Below are 15400 nucleotides of genomic sequence, written 5' to 3' on the forward strand. Positions count from 1 at the left end.
TGAAATGTCACTGAGCCGTGGTGGCTCATGTCTTTTTTTTTTCATTTTGTACATTCTTTTATATTTATTTATTTATTTATTTTTATTTTAAAAAAGGAAACAAATTATCTTTTTTCATTATACATACCAATCCAAGTTCCCACTCCTTCCCCTCCTCCCATTCCCTCCTCCTACTCCGCACCCCACCCCTATCCACTCCTCAGAAAGGGTAAGACACATTGCTTTGGGAAAGGTCCAAGGCCTTCCCTACTATATCCAGGCTGAGTATGGTATCCATCCAAAGAGAATCTGTTCCAAAAAGCCATTGCACACAGTAGGGATAAATCCTGGTGCAACAGCCAGTGGCCCTCCAGTCTGCTCCAGCCATACAACTGTCACCTACATTCAGAGGGACTAGTTTGGGCTTGCGCTGGTTCCTTCCCAGTCCGGCTGGAGTTGGTGAGCTTCTATTAGTTCAGGTAGACTGCTTCAGTGGGTGTGGCATATGCCTTTTTAATCCTAACACTCGGGGTGGGGCGTGGGAGGGCAGAGGCAGGTGGATCTCTGTAAGTTTGAGGTCAGCCTGGTCTCCAGAGCTAGTTCCAGGACAGCCAATGCTACAGAGAGAAAACGTGCCTTGGAAAAAACAAAGAAGAATAAAACTGTCATTACTGGAGCGATGGGAGGAAATGGGAAAATGCAGGCCGAAGTATTTGAAGTAGCACATGGTATAGGCAACAGCATGGAGAAACTACCAAACAGGGCCACTCAATGGATAGAGAGAAAGGTTCATTGGGAACCAAACTGCCAAGGCCATCTTTAGGGGTGTGAGCAGCGAGAAGAGCAAAATGGTGGGAAGGCAAGCACATCTTTCCTGACCATCAGCAGTACAGGCTCCGAGTTGGTACAGACCATAAAGACTGACTGGGAACTGGGGCATTTGTCTAAAGTGTTTGACATTTGGGGGAAGATGAGAGAGGGTTCCTGGAGGATTAAGGGTGGTCCCTGGCAAACAGGAACCCACTTTAGGAGATCTGATTTTCCGGTAAACAGAAACTGCTTTTAACCTTGTTTACCTGGCCAAAGTCCTTCTGTTTAGGACATGTCACCAGCACTGCCATTTGGGGGTGGGGATGGGGCAAGGGGAGCTTTAAACTTAACAGGATGAACGAGATTAAAAATGATACGTACAATATGAGGACTATGGTGAGAAACAGCCTACAGTATTCAAGATTTTTCCTGACTAAGCACATTGTCATTGCTCTTGCTAAGACAAAAAAAAAAAAAAAAGAACTATGTGAGATGTTAATTCGTGTCCTTATAATAAGAATTTTGCTATATATGTAACATAGCATCGTGTTGTATGACCTGAAACATACACACTAAATTTGATTTGAGTGCAACTGTCGTATCGTGTACAGAAATCATGGTTTCACTCCGGTCCTCCCTGACTTAAAACGGATTTCTGCCCGCTCTTCTGAAGTGGCTGCTGAACCTTGGATCTGGGACGAGTTAGGGAAAGGACTGGGGGACAGATATGATAAAATACATTGTGTGAGACTTTCAAGGAATTAATAGAAGATATTTTTTTAAAAAAAAGCACAGTTTGTCAATTAGCATAATGGGCTTTAGAATGGCCACAATATCACATGGTTTCTGTGCTTGTTAAACCAGATAATCTACTTAAACTCCTGAGGAACAGAATTAGCAAGTCTTTACTTTCATTTGCATTTTTTTGGAGTTGACATCTAGAAGGGGTAACAAAATGTGATCATCCTTAATATCTTCTTCTGTAGTGTCCCATCAAGACTAATCTATGTAGACTGTATTTCCCTCTTTTTGTTTTCTTAATGCTTCCTTCTTTCTCTTTTCAAAACTAACCTCAGATTATAAAGACTATGGGGATTACTGGAGAGGGGATTATGAAGCCGAGGGATCAGATGGCTACAACTACAACGGCGACCAGTTGATCCAGGATGTGGAGCGAACCTTCCAAGAGGTAACAGATGAACAGCCGGGCATTTAAACAGGAAGGAGCCACAACAGCCAATAGCTAAAGGCCATTGTTTTTAGTCTTATTTTGTTTTGTTTGCTGCTTTTTAAATTTTTTTTTGTTTTGGTCAGGGTCCCTTTACATAGTCCTGACTGCCCCGAAACTCACTGTGTAGATCAGGATGGCCTTGAACTCACAGAGATCTACCTGCTTCTGCTGCCCAAATGCTGGGATCAAAGGTGTGTGCCACCATGCCCAGCAAGAACTATTATTTTTAACATGCAAATTGGTCACTCCCAGCTCTCACAGAATTATAGCATATTAGAGTTTGGAAAGATTTTTTTTTTTTGAGACAGGCTGGCCTCTAACTTGCAGTGAAACTAAGGATGACCTTGAACTCCTGATCTCTTCTGCCTTCTTCTGCTGAGTTAGGATTACCGCTGTGCAACAGCACGCCCAATTTGTGCAGGGCTGGGGAATGAACTTAGAACTTTGGTGCATTCTAGGCAAGCACTCCACTAATTGAGCTATGTCCTCGGCCCTTGGAAAATATTTTCGAGAAACTCTGAGCAGCTCCTACAGACAACCAGAACTGTCCTGCTCTCCTGTCTTTTACCCACTGACTAGGAATTACCAATAGAAAGACTGGATGGAGGAAAGTTCTTTCTGATCCTTTCTGACCGCGAGCTTCCTGCAGTCAGCCTACTCTTCCTTTTTTAGCAGAAAAACCAGACTTCCCTTCCTTCCTCAGAACTCTCAGGGTTTTTATTTCATTAGTCTTTAACAAGGAAGTTTTTCCTTTTTTTCTTTCCCCTTTCCTTTCCTTTCCTTTCCTTTCCTTTCCTTTCCTTTCCTTTCCTTTCCTTTCCTTTCCTTTCCTTTCCTTTCCTTTCCTTTCCTTTCCTTTCCTTTCCTTTCCTTTCCTTTCCTTCCTTCCTTCCTTCCTTCCCTCCCTCCCTACTTCCTTTTTTCCTTCCTCCTTCCCTCCCTTCCTTATTCCCTCCCTCCCACCCTTTCTCTCTCTCTCTCTCTCCCTCTCCCTCTCCCTCTCCCTCTCCCTCTCTTTCTTTCTAGAAAAAGTCCTAGAACAAAAGAAATTAGTAGCATCTGAAAATGACTTTTTGACATCAGCTTTCCTCTGGGGCCTTGCAATCCTCCCAGGGGCTCATGTTGATTTATTCAGCGGGGCTAGCCAGAGTCAGCAGTTGTTAAGAAGGAATGCTCACAAACTCTCAGAATATCTGAGAGGAGAAGAACTTAATTGTCCTGTATGAAGAAGCTCTTATTTCTAGAGTTGAGCATTGGAAACTGAAGTTGATTATTTGGGGTCATAAACTTTCTTTTCAGATTAAGCCATTATATGAACATCTTCATGCCTATGTGAGGACGAAACTGATGGATACCTACCCCTCCTACATCAGCCCTACTGGATGCCTCCCTGCTCATTTGCTTGGTAAGGGACTGCAGGGGTTCTTTGTGCTCTTTCTCCGCTTAATTCTTCCCACGACTAAAGCTGTCTGTTGGAGGGTTGTTCAAGCTAACGCATTTGAGGATACCTGTAAATAACGTTACTGTCATTACGGAAGCTTTTTAAAAACACATTTTCAGCAAAAAGTCAATTAAAAACTATTCTTTATTCTATTTAAAATGAATCTAGTCTCTAAAATTTATTCTCTATTTAAGATGACTAGGGAAAGAATCCTAGGTTAAAATGTGTTTATTCCAGTTGGTTGGCGAAGCTTGGGATTTCAGTATTAGTCTGAGTGAATGAGCTCAGTGGGCAAAAGGCGGCAGGAGAGAAATGTCCCTAGGATAAAGATACTGCCTACTGGAAAGCTTCGGGAGTTCAAGCTAGACTGTGCCAATAAATCTTACTGAAAATACTCTGTTTGGAATCACATTTGAGCAATGAATGAAGGAGAATGGCCATCCTCTCCTACCCCAGCTGCCAAGGCCAAGTAAAATAGAAAGACCTGAAAATTTCCTGCCATGCATGCTTAGCATTCCCCAGAGATAAACCTCATATCTACCGGTAGGGATGTGAACAAAAGAACTTTGGGAATCTTTACACAACATAGAAATCTTCTCTATGATGTCTCTGGCAGGTGATATTCAGTAATTTTGTGTCTGCTTAAATCTGTGTGGTGTAGTGAGCTCTTTCTTCCTACCATGGTAGGTTCATTCTTCTTTCCAAGCAGATGCTGCTTGGTACCAAGTATATGAAAGTTCTGTTTTATATAGACCCAGACCAGCCCTTCTCTAGTGTCTTCTGTTCGTTCTTCTTATTTCCATGCATAGCATTACCCAGAATATGTCAGTTCATATTCGACAAGATGACCTTCTAGACATACGTGATCAGCTGTCATATAAGACAAGACACCTGGCCACAATTCTATCTTCACCACAGATTAGTGACGATTACAGTTATTATCATATATGTTTTGTTTTCCTTCCTTCAAGTTCAATGTGTTATGGTAATTTTGCTATTGTTATGAGTTATAATGTAAATATCTGATAGGGGACCCCAAAGGGGTGCAGGCCCCATCATTTTATCAGCAGCTGAAGGTCTTACTTGCTTTAGAAGTCATATCATTCTGCTTCTTGGGCCACTTTGGTCTTTTACTTTGTACTGAACTTCGTTTTGTGGTAAGTATTTACAAATTTAAGTATGTAAATTCACTTCTATCTTTATTAAATCCAATCTTCTAAAAAAACAAATCCACCAGGGCTGGCAATATGGCATGGCAGGTGAAAATGCTTACCATGCCAACCCGATGGTCTGAGTTTGATCTGTGGAATCCACGGTGGAAGGAGAGAATCAACTACTGAAAATTGTCCTCTGCTAATTGTTCACATGTGGGCTGTGGTACATGCCCACCGTGCTCACACACATCACACACAGGCACGCATGAGCACAATTATTATTATTTATTGGTAAATGAGTTCACTGGAGTACTCTTCATGTCATTGTGTTGCCCACATTTTTAGGGCTAGGGTTTGGTCTCTCACTATTCCAGTGCATCCTTTTCTGGATCCATCTTTCCTTTTAGGATTTCTGGCCCTGAATCCAACTTCACAGTGTTGAAGTTGCTCAGCTACCTAGTTAGGTGTGCTATTATGGTATTAAAGTAAAACTTAGGTATCAGTATCAGTTAATAGTATTTGTTGAGGGCATGGTGGCTTTTTATAAACCTAATGTGTAGTAGCTATGATGTCCCATATGTTTTATTTTGTTCTGGTTTTTTGAGAAAGGGTCTCACCATATAGTCCTGACTGGACTGGAATTTGCTGTGCAACCCAGGCTGGTCCTGAACTTGAGATCCTTTTCTCTTAGCTTCCCAAGTCCTGAGCTTTCTGGCATGCATCACCATGTCCAGTTTTAATTGTGCCTTCCAATAATAATTCATTATAGGAGAATCTGTGAAGATTCTTTAACAAGCTTTGCCTAAGCACAGAATCTTTTGTACTCTTAGTATTTTACAGGTGATAAAGAATGTTACTATAAGAAAAGGACCCAAAGGAGAAATGGGATTAGTGAAAAGGGAATGCAAATCTAGATGGTTTAGAAATACTGAATGACTGCCATGCTCAGGCAACCATATGCACTATGAAGATTGGATCTGTATTTCTGTTGCTTTTGTCAAATATTAATGTATTCTTTTTGTAAATAGGTGATATGTGGGGGAGATTTTGGACAAATCTGTACCCTTTGACAGTTCCCTTTGGCGAGAAACCGAACATAGATGTTACTGATGCAATGGTGAATCAGGTAGGAAGAAGTCTTAAACCATGAGGCTTCAACTGTATTTTTCATTTATCCACCTTTCTGTTCTGATCTTATATGTGAAATCATGTTGATAGAGATCCAAGTTAACTTAAAGTTATTTCTTATGTATTTTCATCAAAAAGTAGTTTATAATGTCACAGATCTCAAGTACCTTCAATAACAGGACCTCTATTTATCTTGTTGAGAGACAATCAAAATTGAGATGACCTGATTTTTTTTCTTTAAGCACTAAGAAATGGATTAATCACTTGGTTGGAATCGCACATTTCAAAGTCAATTTTTGCTGAGTAATCAGTCTATAATCTCTATGAATAGTGATGAACAGGAACATCTTATTTTGGATATTAAAAGTCATTGTTGAAATATTACAAGAATCCTTTAAATCAATTGTGTTCTCTTTCATCAGTGAAATCATATTAGATTTTACATGGTTTTTTAAAAATTTAAGTTCTACATTTGTGATTAGAAAGAATGGTGACATTTTTTATTGATTTTTATTGAGCTCTACATTTTTCTCTGCTCCCCTCCCTGCCTCTCCCTTCCCACATTTTTATTCACCTCTAAAATGGTCTCAGATGGTCACGCAATAATTAACTATGTATGCTTGCTGAATATTTGCTCTCAAATCCCCTTACAGCTGTAAGGGGTAATGCAGTGAGGACCTTCACATAGTTAGCATACTCCTGGGGAAAGGTCATGGTAGAATAAAACCCCAAAGCTGCAAGCCCTCAACTTGTTCAGCTGTTCTAGCTCCATGTTGTCATTGAGTCATAGCAGATGGCCATCATGATATCAACTCTTGTTCTTTCCCAAGGGCCTCCATGTGTATTGTATATTGCCTTCCACACTGTCTATGTAGTTGCTGCTTTACCAGTGTTACCTCTAAAAGTGTCAGAGGAGCTCCATTAGAGTTCCATGCTATAAGAGACAGGACAGGCTTGGAGGTGCGATTCACCTAATGGCACAAAGATCATCAGGGGCAGCTCCTTTTTCAATTCAAAACTTCTAATGATTCTCGTCCACTTCCGTTTTTCTGTTCATTTACTATTCTAAATATGTTGACTGTGCTTACCGGTCAGTGCTGTTTTGTTCATTCAGATTCAGAATATCATATTCAAAAACAATCTGGAAATTTATATGCCATAGCAAGCTCCCGCCCCTAAGAATCGTAAACACTAAGAACAAAGCAAGAGACATTACAGTCTCTGACTTTAAAACACACTACAAAGTGGGATCATTAAAAATAGACACAGAGACCACTAGAGCAGAACAGAAAACCTAGAAGCAAACTCATGCATTCATACCCAACCAATTTTCAACAAAGATGCTGAGAACTTACATTTGAGCAAGGACAGCCTGTTCAATAATTATTAGATGCTGTGAAATTAGATGTGCACATGTAGAAGAACCAAACAGGAATTTTGCCTCTTACCAGTTCCAAAAACCAAATCAAAAGGGCCAAAGATCTAGTTGTAAGACCAGAGACTATGAAGCAGGGGAAATGATTCTAGACATTGGAATAGGTAAGGAATTTTTGAGCAAGACCCCCAAAACACAGAACTCAAAAGCTAAAGTAGGCAAACATGAAAGTAAAAGCTTCTGCACAGTTAAGGAAACAAAAAGAAGAGAAAACAATATGCAGAACATAAGAAAGCATTGAAAACATGGACATGTGGTGAGAGTTAATGTCTAACATGTATAAGAAATACAATAGCAAAACTCCATATAATCTAACTAAAACGTGAGCATTGTTCTTCAATAGGTATTTCTTAAAAGAAGGCATATAGTTAATCATTCTATAAAAATGTTCAATGCCATCAATGATCATGAAAATGCAATTCAAAGCAAAAATGTATGATGACTTTGCTCCAGTAAAAAAATGACTATTTAAAAAAGAAAAAAATAAAACAAACAGCAACAACAGCAAAAACAAACAAAAAAAATAACCCACTGGGTGCTGGTGAGAATGTGAAGTAAAGAGAACCCTTCCACACTGACTTGGAAATGCAACTTAGTACATCCATTAGAGGAAACAGCCCACCACTTCCTAGGGAATTAAAAATGCAACTGCCATATAATCCAGCAACTTTATTCCTGGGTATATATCCAAAGGAAATGAAATGAGTATGTTGAAGTGTCCTCAATACTCCCATGTTTGTCAGAAGGCTGTTCATAATGCTCGAGACATGAGAACAAACTCAGTGTCTCTATCGGGATGAATAGATAAAGAGAGTGTGCCACCTGCACACAGTGGAATGCTTTTCAGCATCATGAATGAATTCCTGTCATTCATGAGAGATGAATGGCTCTTAGGCATTCAGATGGAACTGGAGGGTGTTGCGTTAAGCGAAATAAGCCAGACATACAAAGAAAAGCACATATGATCTCACTCCTATGTGGGAGTACTAAAGCTGATCTCATGGAAGTTGAGAGGAGAATGGAGGTCACCAGATGCTGAAGCACGTAAGGAGAAGAAGGAGGGAGATGAAGTTATCATCAGTTCACAGTAATAATTTAGATGTTCTATTGCACAGTGCAGTGGCTATAGATAATGATGACATACTGTGTAGTTTTGATAAGCCCAAAGAAAGAAATCAAATATTTTCTCCATAAATAAATGGTAAATGAGAAAACAGATATGTGTATCTTAATTGGAACATTAGACAGCATATATGTGTATGAAAACACACATTATACCCCGGAAACATGTGTACATTTCTATTCGTTTGTATCAGTAAACTATGAATTCAAATTAAAAGATGGTCATACTAATTAGTACCAATTTTTTGACATTAAGCCTTTAGGAGTCAATAATATAACTGATGATGCTAATAATAACAATACACATTCATATTCTGTTTCTTATCGCTAGGGTTGACAGAATAGATACACTAAACATGACTGATATTCAAGATCAGAATAAATCTTCTGATACTAAAAATAGTTCATGGCACCAAGTATTAAATAGTCAACCTTTGTTTGCCTGATGTGGGCTTCATTGCCTCAGCGGGCTTGGTTGTCCCCTGAGACATTGGTATGAAAGAATTTCCCAGGTGGCACATGCCTATGGCAATCTTTGTATAGTTTCAAAACATTCTGAGAGTTCAGATGCTGAAGTGAAGCTCAAATCCTCATTGGCTTCTAGGCTACATCTGGCTTTTTGCTTCTAAAGGCCTAGACCTTCATGTCTACTATGTTGTTCATTTCTTTCATTGAGTCGAACATATGTCTTGACCCTTTAAGGAGTTCAATGACCGCTGCCTTTAGGTAAGTAGTCTTCAGCAAATGGATCATTAGGTTTTTTTTTTTTTTGGTTTGTGTTGGAATATAAAGAAAACTAATCATGGATTTAGCTTGAAGGTAGACGGTTTGTCTAACATACATAAAGTCCTGGATTGCTTCACAGCACTGGAGGGTGGGGGAAGTCCATAAAAACCCAAAATCCAAGAATAAGGACAAAACAAAAGAAAACAAAAAACATCTCACATATAACTCAGCTTGTTGTTAATATTTTCATGTATCTTTTTATTAGTGAACATTGATACCAACTAAATGGTTTCTTTTAATTTTTTTCACTTCTAGTTTTACTCTATTTTATAATGTCCGTATGGTTTCTTTGTAGATAGTTTGTGTGCCTGCACAGTTTCTCTTCCACAAAAGTCTCATTCCTTACTCATTCTGATGACCGTTTCCTCTTTGCTTATATAAAACCATATTCAATGTAAGTAACTCCTTGACACAAGTTTTGATTATTTCCTAGGTAAATTCCTTAGAGGCAGCTGTGCAGGCAGGTGGTAAACATTCAAAAGCCCAGCTGTCTGATGGGAAAGTTATGCTAACGTCTATGGCCAACAGGAAGAATTTCTCTTATAGTATAGGGACTAAATATTCTTTCTTTTTCTCCCTCAGGGCTGGGATGCAGAAAGGATATTTAAAGAGGCAGAGAAGTTTTTTGTTTCTGTTGGCCTTCCTAATATGACTCAAGGATTCTGGGAAAACTCAATGCTGGTTGATCCAGGCGATGGTCGGCAGGTGGTCTGCCATCCCACAGCTTGGGACCTGGGGAAAGATGACTTCAGGTACTGGGGCTGATGCTTGCAGCGCAGATTCTGAACGGGAAGCAATGAAGGCAGGGTTCCCTATGCTTCTCTGAGCATATGATTTAAGGGTCTGCAAAGTAAAGCTGGGGGGCCACAAGAGTACATCTGTCTCACTCGGGAAAAGAAGGTCCACAGGTCCCGAATGGCACTTTTAGAGAAGATACCTTACTTGAAAATTTGCATGTTCATTAGTCTCCTGATGACAAAGTTGGTGTCACCCCTATTAGGAAAGATTTGGTGCCGAGAACCTATTACAGATGAACAAATGACTCACACGTTGATCTTCCCCTCTGCCCCTCACTCTTGTGAAGTAGGACAAATGAATAACAAATTGGAATAAGAGGGAGAAAATGGTACATGCTGTGAGAGAGACATGGGGACTGCTTTCTTAGGAATTGGAATACGGGAATGAGCCACTCCTGTACTAGGAGATAAGATCAGACAAGGGCTTTATGGGTGGTTTAGGAATTGAGCTTGGATTGCAAGAAGAGGTTGGATAGATATCTGGGAGGACAGCACATGGGAAGAACAGAGGGATTAGGTGCAGAGGGCGGGACCTGGTGTCGGTGCTGAAGTCAGCAAGCTCAGGCTGGAACAAAAAAAAATATGTTCAGGATAGTTTGAGAGTCTGTGATGTGGCAGAATGAGCATGGGGTTTGGAATCCAAGGTGTGTCACTTAGTGATCGGGCAACCTTGGGCAAAGTCAGCTTGGCTTTCAGTTTCCTTATCTACAAAGCAGAACACTAATGACCAGGTTTGTGTCTTGGGTTCATTCCCTGGCTTGCACTGGCAGTTTATATAAGGGGAGACCTCTCAGGAAAAGGCAAGTGAGGGAACAGGTCGAGTTAGGCAAAGCCAGTAAGAATGCAGTCTGTGATAGAGACTTGACTCCAGCTTGATCTCATGAACTGCTCTGAAGCATGATTTGAATCAGAATTCATCACACCTTGAGCCAAAGGTGTGGTCTTTATATCTACCCTATGTTAGTCAGTCACAGGCTGTAGATTACCCCAAAGTATTAAGAAAACCTCTTGCCCAGGGGTGGTAGTGCATGCCTTTAACCCCAGCACTTGGGCGGCAGAGGCAGGCAGATCTCTTTGAGTTCAAGGTCAGCCTGGTCTGCAAAGTGAGTTCCAGGAGGCCAGGACTGTTACATAAATAAACCCTATCTTGAAAAAACAAAAGAAAAGAAAAGAAAAAGAAAAGAAAAGAAAAAAACCTCTCTTTGGGGAATGGGATCTAGTTCTACAAACACCCATTAGAGTTAAAGGTCAGTAGTCTTTTCCTGTAAAGATAGTAAGGAGTGAGGGCTTTGAAAACCTCTGTGCAGCTGGGCAGTGGTGGCACACACCTTTAAGCCTTTAATTCCAGCACTTGGGAGGCAGAGACAAGCAGATCTCTGTGAGTTCAAGGCCAGCCTGGTCTACAGAGTGAGTTCAAGGACAGGCAGGGCTGTTACATAGAGAAAATCTTCCTCGACTCTACACCCCCAAAAGAACCCCCCCTTTTGCAATTAGACAACTGTAGCATGAAAACAGAGATAAATAATCCATAAACAAGCGAGTGGGGATGTGTGCCAATTACGGTTTATAAAAGCAGGCATCAGGCTGTTGGTGATCAGTCCAAATCTTCCAGTAAGGCTAAGAAATGAGAACATATTCATAAATATAGATAGCAAGTATATAATAGCTATTATAATTGTGAGAAAAAAAGAATAGAGAGAAATGTTAGGAAAGCAAGTTGTGGTCATATTGGAGTGGATATAGGAGGTTGACCTTATTCTAAACAGTGGGGCGTTTCTAAAGAGTGTTTATCAGTGTGCAAGGGGCAAACAAAAGGGAATGATGAAATCTCTTGAAATATACCACCCATTCATATCTGAGTGAGCATAGGGATGTGAAATGGAGAGGGCCGCCACACATTTGCCAAACGCAGTTGTGTTCTCGCTGGGTCACAGCACAGTTAGACAACATCCACCTGCTGTCTTGAAACATCATTTCTTGTTGACTTCGATGTGGTGATGGTCTTCCAGACTTCACATGTTTTCTATGCACCCTGGCTGTATGCTTTGCAAAATCTTAAGTACTTAGACCTCCTACAGCTTTGTCTTTGGTCGTCTTTCTTGCTACCCTGCTCCTGCTTCTTGGGCCATCATGTCTACCTTCGTGGTTTACATTTTAATGATGCCCAAGTCTAAATGTCTCACCCCTTTTCTGTCCTGGCTATACATGGTGGTTCTAGAACACTTGGCCTGTATTCACTTATTGTTATGCACTTGGCCACTTTTATCGATCACTTCCACGTTACTCACCTCAGAATTATGTAACAGAGAGCTCTGCTTATCACCCTTTCCATGCGTGTATGAGCACAAGAAGAGAATCTAGACCTGCCCATCACTTCATATCAAGTAACAGGTTCATAAGGGAAAAATAATAAAAATTCAACATTGAAAATCTTCATGTTGCCCAACTCCAAAAAAAATCTGGAAATTAAGTAAGATTCTTGCCCATTTTTTTTAATTCAGAATCAAGATGTGTACAAAGGTCACAATGGACAACTTCCTGACAGCCCACCACGAGATGGGACACATCCAATACGACATGGCATATGCCACACAGCCTTACCTGCTGAGAAATGGAGCCAATGAAGGCTTCCATGAAGCTGTTGGGGAAATCATGTCACTTTCTGCAGCTACGCCTGAGCATCTGAAATCCATTGGTCTTCTGCCGTCCGATTTTCAAGAAGATAGGGGTACATTTTCCTTTGGCTTGTTTGGGGGGTAATCTGATAGGAGGAGAGGTATTTATTATCACCTATAGGAAAATATTTGTTTTTCTTTATGCTGCCTAGGTGAAAAAAAATGTTTATGGGGCTGCCTACTGGCAATTTTTTTTAGAGCATGCTACCTTGTGGTTTCATATATTTAAGCAAGGAATTAAGTGAGTTAACTGAATGGATGATCTTGGGATTCTAAGAATGATCTAATAGAAACTTGGTAGACTTTTTGAAGATGCTGAAATAGCGTGAAGAACTTGGATGGTTTGTCCACGTGTCTGGCTTTTAAAGAGTTGGCTGTCATTTTAGGTTACAAACAGATAGGCAACGCCCCAGACTGTTTGAGTGGGAACAGGTTATTCTGAGACTGTTTTACAGAGAAGGGGTGTGAACAGAAGGCCCATGCTATCTCTCAACATCTTTACCTCAGGCAGTCTATCTATTTGGGAGGCTTGAACTTGATGAAACACTACGACTTTTCAGGAGAGCGAGATTTTTCAGTGAGGTTGCTGTGGCTTTTGCAAAAGGAAAAAACAGAGTCTAATACTTTCATTTCTTTCATGAATTTTTCACCTCTCTTTTTACTAGTTTTTAGGTTCTGTAATTTATTTTATTTTTCAAATTACATGTATGAATACGCGCAAGGGTGCTTTGCTTCTCTCCTCCATCATTCCCTTTCTTTTTCCTTTCCTTTCCCTCTGAACCCATATTTTCCAACAAATTTCCCTCCGATGTTCGTGACCGTGTGTTTGTATCTCACTGCATTTCACGAGGGTTTGAGCTGAGCCTTGGTTCAGGGGAGTAAAGGTCAGGAGTCCCATCCTTGAGTGCACAATTTACTTGACTTTGATCTCTGGCTCTTAGTGACCTGACAAAGGCCTGATAGGAGCCAGGGGAAGGCCATCATCATTTCTGAAATAGTCACTATTAATCCAGGTACAGTAGTTTATAGAGCAGTAGCGGTGCTTTTTGATGAAGAAAGCAACATGAGAAAAGCAATTTATGGTAACCATACCTGCTTCCTGACTTAAAAATACAGCTAATTCATGCTAATGAACAGACAATGATTTGTTTTATGGTTTGTTACGTCTGCCTTGAAAATAGGCAAAGATGTGAAATCAGTGTGTTTCTTCCGATGTCACACAATAAAAGCACTGGCTTGAAAAATCCTCCTTTCCTTGGTTCTGGCCTTGTGAATGGTGTCAAACCAATAGATTACTTCATTCTTTTTCTCCTTCCCTTTATCTTGTCCTTCTCTTCTTTTTGGGGTTGTGAATGATTTGTTGCTTGTAGACAGGGTCTTCCTCTGTAGCCAGGGATGTCCTAGAACTCACAACAGTCCCTTCTACCTCAGCCTCTCAAGTTCATGGATTCTAGGCATGAGTCACTGTGCCTGCCTCTTTATTTTTCTTAAGAAATTTATTGAGCACCTACTATGTGCGAGGCATTTCCCCCCTAAACATACAGTGATGTACAGAGTAGATAACAGCCCCTGCACTTACACTGCAGTGGTCTTCTGTGGTGTGCTGGAGGCCAACTCGACTTCCCTGTAGGGTAATAGGCAGTTAATATTCTTGCTAAGGAAGAAATCAGTCCACTTAAAGGACATTGTACTTATGATTATCCAGTGGAGGATGCCTTCTAGAGATGTCCATTAAATATTTTGGGCTTAAATTTATTTTTAACTACTATACAAGAACATAACTGTTGTACATGTTAATGGAGTAACATGATGTTAAGATACGTGTATAGCTCATGTGATATTTACACGACAGCAAACGTCTCTATCTCTACAAACATCATTGGCCGATGGTGAACCTTTTGACAATCTTTCCCCGCTTCTCTTGCTTTTTGCTTCATCAGCGCTGGAAATAGACCCGAGGGCCTCGCCCATGCTAGGCAATCACTCTACTGCTGATAGAGCTCTTCCTGAAAAAGCACAAGATGTTATTGTCCTTTAGATAGCCAACCTGTTGTGCAAAAAAACCCGATATTTTTTAAAAATTTTCCCCGCCCTAGTTTCCAAGGTTTCACCACATCTGTTTAACGTTTGCTTGTTTACTAAGGACTCACAGAGGGTATTACAGAGCAGACACTGGACTGGGTACACAATCTTGAATGAGACATTAACAGTCACTGCCTACATGGAGCTCTCAAGAATAAACAGTATGACTAGGAAAATAGATGAAATTGCCCTACTTAACTCTGATAAGGGGATATTTGAAGGAGGCAATTGAAAGTGGTTTAAAAAAAGTATGGATCAGTTAACTTGTGAATTTTTACTTAGTTGCTCTTTTCTGGGGTTTTATTCTAAATCAGTCACCGGAGAAGAAAAACATATATATACACATTATACATATGTCCACTGCCAATATTTCTCATGTAGCCATCCTGTAGTAGAGTTATCCTGAAGAGGAATAATAGCTTGAGATTAGACAAAGTCTCTTACAAAATTTCTGCTTTTGTCTTCCATTTTAATATTTGCCCTTTTCCATGTTCCTTTCAGAAACAGAAATAAACTTCCTACTCAAGCAAGCCCTGACCATTGTTGGGACGCTGCCATTCACTTACATGCTAGAGAAGTGGCGGTGGATGGTCTTTAAGGGAGAAATTCCCAAAGAGCAGTGGATGCAGAGGTGGTGGGAGATGAAGTAAGTCAACGACTTTGCAGTCCGCGAACCGTTTCCTCAAGGGCTTACTGTTCCCTTGAGAGCATTTTGCTTCGCTCGCAGTGCTATCTCTATTTCAATTGCCCAAGGGGAGGC

General features: G+C 40.4%; 1 protein-coding gene across 1 annotated transcript in view; it reads left to right on the forward strand.

Annotated features, from left to right (window-relative positions):
* The window catches only part of Ace2 (angiotensin converting enzyme 2), a 49956-nt gene that overhangs the window by 17553 nt on the left and 17003 nt on the right, over positions 1–15400 (forward strand). The window contains exons 5-10 of the mRNA XM_075956791.1: positions 1866–1978; positions 3320–3425; positions 5644–5741; positions 9669–9838; positions 12385–12611; positions 15142–15286. Coding sequence (XP_075812906.1) covers positions 1866–1978; positions 3320–3425; positions 5644–5741; positions 9669–9838; positions 12385–12611; positions 15142–15286 — 859 coding nt within the window. The remainder of the gene's footprint in view (positions 1–1865; positions 1979–3319; positions 3426–5643; positions 5742–9668; positions 9839–12384; positions 12612–15141; positions 15287–15400) is intronic.

Source organism: Microtus pennsylvanicus, chromosome X, assembly GCF_037038515.1.
Source record: "Microtus pennsylvanicus isolate mMicPen1 chromosome X, mMicPen1.hap1, whole genome shotgun sequence".
Taxonomy (NCBI): Eukaryota; Metazoa; Chordata; class Mammalia; order Rodentia; family Cricetidae; genus Microtus; species Microtus pennsylvanicus.